Raw genomic sequence first — 9,470 nt, 5'->3', positions numbered from 1 at the left:
TTTGGAACCACACACAACTTTTTCAAAGTACAGTCCTCCCTCCATTCTCGCAATCTTTGGACTCACATCCCTCACTTATGTGCACGGGACGAAGCCAAAGGGGCATGAATATATGCAAAACTCCATTTTCGCAACGGGGTCTAGAATGGATCCCCCCTAAAAAAAGGAGGGCCGGCTGGATCAGACATAAGTTCCTTTCTCAACCTCCCCTTCTGCTGTCCCCAGCAACTGATGTCACTGTTCTCATAAGCCTGGGCCAGAGAATAGAAAACATGAATCAATATGCTGATTGCAGGTCACCATTGTACTAAAGGCATATAGGGGGGTGTTTTAGGCCTGAGCCAAAACCTCTTCTGTATTCAAGCTCCCCATAACACTTACAGAAGCTGACCAGATTTCAGTACTTCCCTGTTCCTGAAGGCTGTAGGCCTGTTTAAGAGTGCAAAACAGGCTGCCTGGAACCCAAGGGAAAGAGATAGTAGTACCACACTGATAAGGCCAGTTCTGTCTACCCAAAGTAGATATTCTTTATTTTGACAGGCTGGCTGCAGTCTTTATGAGTAAGTGCTCTAGTGTAGACATGGGTATAGGACTATACTGTGTGAATAATAATTAATTTTCAATGAGGAGAGGACTGGAATCTTAGAGTGAAATCCAGAAACACACACACACAGAGGAAACAAATGAACTTGTGAAACTCAATTTTAATTTTTTGAAGTGTAAATGTCCAATTACAAATAAATAATTCATACAATATAACTCAGTTATGATAGACACATTTTCAGGCAGTTCAGAATAACAACCAAAATCAATGAATTTACATTAAATAACCAATTACTATAACAAACAACTGGTTATCCAGTTACATTTTCAGCATGGTCTAATATGTTTACAACCTTTTAAAAACTTCCCTCCTTTTGCCAGTTTAGAAGACAACAGATGCAAACAATTTTCTTACAAGCCCAGAGGAATATACACATTACATATAATTAAAAATAAAGTTTGTTTTTCTTTTTTTTTTAAAAAAATCAAATGGGTGAAGTGGAAGTCTAAAGCAGGAAGAAGAAAAAACAAGCTTGTGCATTTGCAGCAGTTATTTTCTAAGGATTTCTATTCTGATGAATTTGCTGCTTACGTTCTTAAGCTTTAATAGGATGAAACCTTTATATTTCAACTCCAGGTATTTTTGTATCTTTATTAAAAACTGAAAGCCCACAGTACATTTATAGGCTTCCTTTTGAGCTGTAATTGCACACTGCTTTTAGCTTTTAACTTCAGTAAAATATTTTACTGCTAAAAAGACAGCTTCCCCTTGAGGTAAAAAGATGCATTATCTGTAAACTGCAATAGCAGCAGCATCAGGAACAGTATTTAACATATTTCCTGATATAAAAGGTACAATCACTGCTGCTGTATGCTTTCTGATGGAATTTGCATGGGGCTCCCTCACAAGTCTTGATGAAAGAAATGAAAGTTGGACAGAAATGACATAATCAATCTCTTTCAAAGCCATTTATACACAGAAACACGCATACACACACATGCATGGACACACACACACACACACACACACACACACTTTATTTCTCCATTCTGCAGGATACATGTGATATCATGGGCCAAATATGTTTAGGTTTGAATCCAGAAATGTTCCACAATGTGAAAAATGAGAAAGACCTTCAGACTTTGGTGAGCTTAAGGGTTTAATTCCCAATCATTGCTGCTGGAGAGGACTATAATCCCCTTCACATATCCAGTCATCACAGAAGTCACATTCTTGTGGTAAGCAGCTGTGTTGCTACACTTCCTGCCTACAGTGTGTGTAACTGAACAAGAAAGATTTACATGATAGCCCGCACATACACTAACATATTCACTACATATCACAGCAATATAGAAATGCAACATAGTGGATGAACCCACCATGGTACCTAGTGGGTGTAGATGGTGCCATAAATACACTTAATGCCAGAATCAATCCTTCAAAACCTTACCCTGGGACAACAAATGAATGCTCCCAAGTGGTCTAAGGCGGTGGCTCTCAGCAATTAGTCCAGAGGTTTTAAACTTCCAACTTCCAGAATCCCTGACATAAGCTATACCAGCTTTTAGGAGATGAAGTTCAAAACATCTGGAAAACTCAAGGTTGAGAACTACTGGTCTAAGGCTCAATGGGTAGACAGGTGTATATGACAATGTTGTACCCTTTTGAAAATTTGAAACTATAGAAAACTGTTCTTAAGCAGAACAGCAGCAGCAGGGAGAACTGCCAAACGTTTTTCTCCTACAGTAGTTTTCTAACTCAAAAAAATGTCCAGTTGGTTTTCAAAAGAACTCTTTTTTTACCCATCGGCAGAAATGTCAATGGGGAGGGAGAGGGAGAGGGTTGAACAGAAAATAACTGGAGCTAGAAGGGTTAAGCTGGCTCTACCTTTTGCCAATTGCTCATGATTTGAAGCCTCCCAAAGCTGTCTTTCATTCAAAAACATTTAAGAGGCTGTTACATACATTTGCCATATAATGCTTACTTTCATACTAATTTTTGTTAAAATTACATATACAGGCAATTCATTCAGTAAAAAGCCTTTAAACTTTAGAAGCTACAAAAAAAATTTCCGCATATCTAGTTGCTAAAAAAAATCCCATTTATGATCTCTTCTATTTTCTGGCTCCCTGCAGGGCAGCTGGCATAGCACACAGCCACAGGGGTCTGAGAATGTTCATAGTACAAACAAACAAAAAAAAGGGGAAAGTGTGTGTGGGGGGTGAACCCTGTACTTAGATTTTAGTGATCAAAATCTGCTAATGGCCCAGAGTCACTTTGGTTGTCTGCCTTACTTAGTACCTGAACATTAAAAAGCATGAAGAACCCACAAGCATGAAAACCAGAAAGAGATAATCCATGTAACCTCAAGTTAGGCCATTTGGTTCCTTCACTGTGCGCAAAAACATATGTCATATATAGTTTCCTCCAATGGATAGTGCTCCATGCTCCTTAGAAGACTAATCTGTTGTGAGAATGTTCAGAGTTGCCGAAAAACTCCAGCATCATTTAATGACAAGAACTGAACTAGGAAGTCCAAAAAAAAAAAACCCCAAAAGATACAGTTATGGACCATGTCACAAATTCCATCCCCACAACTAAAAAACAAATTGCACAATAATTTAACACAATAGAGGAACTAGATACACATGAAACTTGGGCATTCAAGAAACAAATGAATTCTCATTTCTAAAGAAACTTAAATGTCAGCTTTAATTATATTCAAAGCCATAGTTAGGGGGAAATCCATAAAACTTTCAGTTATTGATTTTACTGAGTGGATCTTGTTCCTCTTAAAATTTAGATATTTCAAGTGATCAGATTGATTCTACTATGCAAGAATAACGTTCTCAAGAGGTGAAACCCAAAGCAAAGATTAACATTATGGGAATACAGCTATATCATCATTTGGTATGTCAACTTATTATAACCATTAATTTATAAACTACTTAACACCTCTCCATGAGTTGCACTCATTTATGCACATTTCAATATTTTCTTCTAATTTAGATGCAATCATCAAGTTGTTTTCCAAATTAAAGCTATTATTTCAAGTACAGAATGCTCACAATACAGCAACAGTTAAGCATTTGTGTTTTCTCAGTGTTTTCTATGAGATGGAGAGAAATTAACAGTTTTGAATTTCAACTATTTTCAATGACACAGACACTGGACATTATTAGAATTCAAATGCTTACAGTTGGCTGATTAGTGTTCAATGAGTTTTCAATGGCCTTTACCAAGATATACAGCTAAAGACCACAATTTCTGTAATTTTACAGAAAAGGAAGTAAAGCCTTTCAGATTAAAACCTTTACCAAAATTACATTTACAGGCAGTTCATTCAGTAGAAAGCCTTTAAATGTTTACCAAAGTATACATTTTGTTTTCTCAAGCTGCCCATAGCAATATATATTTTATTATACTGAAACAAACTGCAAATAGTAACTCCCCACAAGGTTAGACCTTACTTAAAACTTTCTGCACATCGTCATTATAAAGCTCTCAGAAGCTGAAACAGAACTAGTATTGCACAACTCTTGGAAGATCAGGAAAAACTGTGCATGTCCCTCATCCACCGACTATGCACTGCTTTCTCCAGTTTTCCAGTCCACCTGTTGTAACTTCCAGATAGATCTCTGTGAGCACCAGGAAAGTTTGGAAAAGTTACTTTTTTGAATGACATTTCCCAGAACCACACTGCCAGCATGGCTTCTACCCATGCTGGGTGGGTGATTATGTGAGCTGGAGTTCAAAAAGAGTAACATTTCTAAACTCTTTACCAGAGCAAACCAACTAGAACCAAAAGCTTTACAATAACATCTTAAACAGCCTACATAACAATTCTCATTTTCAAATTCAAGACTTTTGAGACACAATGAAGAAGCAAACAAACCAAGCAACTCAGGTCTGGACCTCAAGTGCAGGAATATTATTTTATAAAAATCACTGAGGTGTAGTCTCTCTAACTCTCCTTATGAACTAGATTTCAACAACTGGGTAATTAAAATTAGACATTTTTATCAGCATTCACAACAGTGAGGAAGATAAGAGTACTGTATACAAATTGCCATCAGTACAACTATTGTTCTTCAAATAAACCATCAACCATAAATTTATGATGTACAAGACCATGCCCCACTCCAAAAGAGAGGCACACAAGAATGCATAGAGTCATTTTGGCAGGACTTGTGCAAGTAAACATCATATGGACTGTGTTCTTAAAATGTTTGGGCTTTAGCTAGGCTTGAACTGTTGATTGACTTTCTCTCACACATACACACACCACTACATAAAGAGAGGAAACCTGAATGGTAAAGCAGATAAAATCAACACAAGTAAAAGTCCCATTTTAGAAAAGAACATTGCCAATCATAAAGTAATTCATTTAAAACTGAGTTCTCACTAGTTTCAGCAATTCAGTTTCTTTAAAAAAAAATGGCCACAATACATTTTGAAAAGTGAATTACAGCTTGTTCTGCAGGTATGCTCCCATATATACAAGTGCCTTACCATGACCATTTTTCCTTATTTCAGATAAAAATAAAATATATATGAAGGAGGAAATTGTCAGGCACATACTTCAGCTGTTATTTTATAAGTCAGAATGTCAGACTATTTCTCTTGCAATTTTATACAAAACAATTGCACAGCAACAAATAATCTGGTCTTCTGGCCAACAATGATTTTCACCTGTAAGTCATTTCATTGTACATAATTTCACACTGATACTTCTTTCATATTTAAATACGTATGTAAAAAAAAGCCCCCCAATTAATCATTTCTTTTATAGCCAAGTTTTCCCTCTATGTAGCCAAACTTCAAAAAGTTACAAACAGAACATTATACAGGATTTATAAATCATGTTTAAAAACTTGAGGCTTTAAAATCATCTTTGTCCAAAAGGACATTAGGAAAATCCACACACTGTCAAGACAGCAAAGGAAACTGAGGGGGGAAAGAAGACAGACACAAGTTTGCTGTCTTAATATTTTACTTATCCTACCAGTTAAAGATGTTGATATTATCAGAAGTAACAGCATAATCTGAAAATGTGTAAAGGTGTTTTCATGTTGGTCCCAAGTGATGAGACATGTGATTCAAGTATTTCCTATTTGATCTGAGCTCACTGTATCAAAGTGGTGTCAAAGAAAAAGGAAAAAAGAAAAGAAAAAAAGGTGGGAAGATGTCGGTTTATTTTACTTTTGTTCCATACATTCGATTAATATCTTCCTGATAGTGTGCAGTTAGCTCTTTACGCTTTAATTTGAAGGCATCTGTCACCAAGCCCATCTCTGGGGTCCAAGGTTCAGGGCTCAAACGAATTTTGAGTGGGACTTCAAATTTTTCAAGATTAGCTGGAACAACAGAAAAAGAAATTTCAAATAATGCACTCTAAATCAAATAGATTTCACACAGGGGGAAAACTGCAGGACATCTTCCCCTAAAAACAAAGGATAAAGCATTTGGGGCTATGAAGTTTATCAGGGGAAAAAGACAATAGATATTGGGGTCAAACAGACTGGCAGCCTGGAGCCAGTGGCACTTTTTGTCTATCTGTTTTCGGCCATTGTCAAATTTTTAAAATTCATACAAGAGATGAGAAGATGGAGACATTTTTTCCTCTCTTAAAAACAGGAGGGTCTAGGAAAGTAATTGGCAACAAATTCAAGACAAGCAAAGAAAGAACTTTGCCCACACAATACCCTATTAATGCATAGAATCCAGAGCTTGGAAAAGTCATGTTTTGGACCACATTCCCAGAAACTGCAACAGGACACTGTAATGGTGATTTGCTTGAATTCCTTTAAGAGGGTATTCATGGCAGATGGTTATATCTGTTGGTAGAAGTCATGATAGCTTTATAGAACCTCTGGGTTGAAAGGAACATGCTTTTGAATACCAAATGCCTGGGAAGCAACAGCAGGGGAGGGCAGTTACCTCCATGCCTTGCTTTCTATACTTCCTGGAAGCATCTGCTTGGCTAAAGTGGTAAAACAGGATACTAGCCTAGATGAACCTTTTGTCAGATCCAGCAGGGGCACCTCTCAGGTTATCTGGATTTGTTTCAGAAGATTCCTACCCTCTTGTAATAACAAAAACAAATCCAGCATCTTAAGAAGATAATTCATTTTGTCCAATTGCAAATCTTAATCCACAGTTGTTCTGCATTTTTAACATTCATTTTCACGAAATCAATGCCATATGTGGTGGTGGGGAAGACACAGAAGCAACTGTCCTTACTTACCTGTGATGGCAGCTTCAGCCAAAAGCTTTTGTACTTCTTTCTCCATTTCTGCACTATTACATATCTCTTCCATGTTTCCTTTAAATCCTTTCTTTCGTGCTAACTCTTTAAGTTCTTTATGGTTTGGCACAACAAATCCAATGACATAAGACTGGAAACTTAAAAAAGAAAAATACTTATGCACAACTTCATCCTCATATTTATAGATCTATCCTGCTTTATATAACATCAATGTGTTACTGTATATTTCATCATATTTCTTTCTCAATGTTCCCCCAAGATATAATGGCACACATATTAGTTTTGCCACAGTTACCAATGAAATCAAGCAGCCCAAGTCAACTTCACTCTTACTAATAAGTGTTATACCATTTCAGCCTCTTCCCCTCATCAATGAAACACTGCCAGAGAGGCTTATGGCTGCAGGATTATGGAAATTTATGGGGGGAAGGGCATCAGGTTAGAGAAACCTGTTGGGTTTTAGCCCTATGGGGATGGGGATAATTTGGTGGGTTCTCAGTCTCATACAAAAGAGACTCAATGAAATCAAAGGAGATCCTCCTTGTCCGAAGGAAGGACCTTGCTGCTAGATAAAGCTTTGTTTGTTAAATCTTACACTGTTGTTGGAGGTAGGGTTAATCACTCCTTCCATAATACACAAACGGTTAAACAGATAAACCCAAATCTTGCAGCACCACAACCACCTTCGTCAAAGCTACTCCCTACTCTTTTGATTTGCTCAAGCTCTTCTTCCTTTGAAGTAGGGTAGCGAAAAGGCACAGGTGAGCCACAGGTTTTCAGGCTACTCTAGTCGTCCCTAACTGGTGGGACCACTGTGGTAAAGACACATCAGATTCTACGTGGCTCTGGTGTGAGCAGCTGTGACAGATACCATTCTCCACAGTGAGGATATTTATTCAAGTTGTATCACTCAATGGCTATCTTTCAATGGTTGGGGTTGGGATTGGGGTGGGGGTAATTCCAGTACTTTCCCTTTGGAAAGAGAGAAAGCAAGAATATTTGTGGACAGTAATTTAGAATTAGCTTTAAAAAGCACCAGTACTAAGTTAAATGTATGGTGATGTGTAGATTCAGAGTAAATTTATTCTCTCATCAGTTCCTGCAGAATCTGTGTATATTCAAGGACAAGACACTGGTTTTTAGCAAAAAGCAGAGAGTTACTAAAATGCCCTGTATCATTCAGCGCCCAGAAAAATGTATCTGCCCATGTTTTTCTCTCAAGGAGAACTTTCTCTCTGTCTCACCACCATCACAGACCTCCACAGACACAGAAAGCTACCTTTTGGGTGGCTGTTTTCAGGCTACGAAATTGCCTTCTATGGGTGGCTTGAATGGCTGCAGCTCTGCTCTCTTTTTGCCAGCAGGTAAAGACATTTTTATTTGAATGTGCATTTGATGATTGATTGTGCAGAAGGGTCTTTTTTATTGCAGATGGGATTGACTGATCTTTATTGCTAAGGTTTCATTGTTTTTGTATTTAATAAATCAATGGTCTTTTAATATATTAATTTGCTTAATTGTGTTTTAAGTTTTTTTATCATCAGGCTTTTCACTCTATCTTGTTTTATCTTTTTGTAAGTCACCCTGGATCCCATCTTAGGAGAAAAGCTGTTGTTGTTGTTTGCCTTCAAGTAGTTTCCCACTTATGGCAAGTCTAAGGTGACCCTATCATGGGGTTTTATTGGGAGGATTTGTTTAGAGGAGGTTTGCTATTGCCCTCCCCTGAGGCTGAGAGCATGTCACTTGCCCATTGAAGGTAGTTGGTAATCAAATCCTGATTTCCAGAGTCATAGTCCAACACTCAAACCACTGCACCATGTTAGCTCACAGAAAGGCAATAGATAAATAAAAATATAATTTATTTGTGAATTATAACTCCCAAAAATGCCCAGCTAAATTTTTAGTGCAAAGAAATAACTTTTCTAAATTTGCACATTATACTACCACAAGCAATAACATTACACTTACCTGCTTGCAAATACGCAAATATTATCCACCAATGGAAGATTCTTCAAAGCTGCTTCAACTTTGCCTAGAGAAACATATTCTCCTGCCTGAAGTTTCACAAGATCTTTTTTACGATCTGTAAAAGTAATGTTTTCAATTAAAAGGTGAACACATTTAAAATACATATATATAGGATCAGGCTAAAGTTCTGTTTTCATTTCTGCTTTAGAACATTTTGAAATTTAACAAACCAAGTAGGCCTCTAAGAAGTAAGAGTTAACTGTTCACAAGCATACCAAACATAAAACACATTCAGGTGAGTAACAAAAAAACAGAATCAACTGAAGTAAAAAGACATTATGTCAATAGAATATTTCAGTCAAGTACTGCACAACAAACGCACCAATAATTTTTAGGCACCCATCTGACTGGAATTCTCCAATGTCTCCAGTGAAGAGCCACCTCTGTCCATTCTCATCTATCATGAAATCTTTTTGTGTTCGTTCTTCATTTTTGTAGTAGCCCATTGTTATGTTTTGGCCCCCAATAACGATCTCACCTCTAGGATACGGTTTATCTGTGTTAAAGTATCCACCTAGAATAGAATTTATAATTAATAAGTAGTTTTAATATATAGAATAATGTATTCCAACATATATTATATCATGCTATTTTTCAAATATAACATTCATTTGAAATACATACACAAAT

At 36.9% G+C, this 9,470-nt stretch overlaps 1 protein-coding gene across 2 annotated transcripts in view; it reads right to left on the bottom strand.

The window, feature by feature from the left end:
- Positions 1 to 684: 684 nt before the first annotated feature.
- Positions 685 to 9,470, bottom strand: part of ACSL3 (acyl-CoA synthetase long chain family member 3) — a 78,511-nt gene continuing 69,725 nt past the window's right edge. For both annotated transcript variants that reach the window (XM_042456019.1, XM_042456020.1), the window contains exons 14-17: positions 9,163 to 9,354; positions 8,781 to 8,895; positions 6,792 to 6,949; positions 685 to 5,901 (exon numbers count right to left, since the gene is read on the bottom strand). In XM_042456019.1, the coding sequence (XP_042311953.1) occupies positions 5,738 to 5,901; positions 6,792 to 6,949; positions 8,781 to 8,895; positions 9,163 to 9,354 (629 nt within the window). In that variant the 3' untranslated portion in view covers positions 685 to 5,737. The remainder of the gene's footprint in view (positions 5,902 to 6,791; positions 6,950 to 8,780; positions 8,896 to 9,162; positions 9,355 to 9,470) is intronic.

This window comes from Sceloporus undulatus, chromosome 3 (genome assembly GCF_019175285.1).
Source record: "Sceloporus undulatus isolate JIND9_A2432 ecotype Alabama chromosome 3, SceUnd_v1.1, whole genome shotgun sequence".
NCBI lineage: Eukaryota > Metazoa > Chordata > Lepidosauria > Squamata > Phrynosomatidae > Sceloporus > Sceloporus undulatus.
This window is presented reverse-complemented; position numbering and strand designations above follow the sequence as displayed.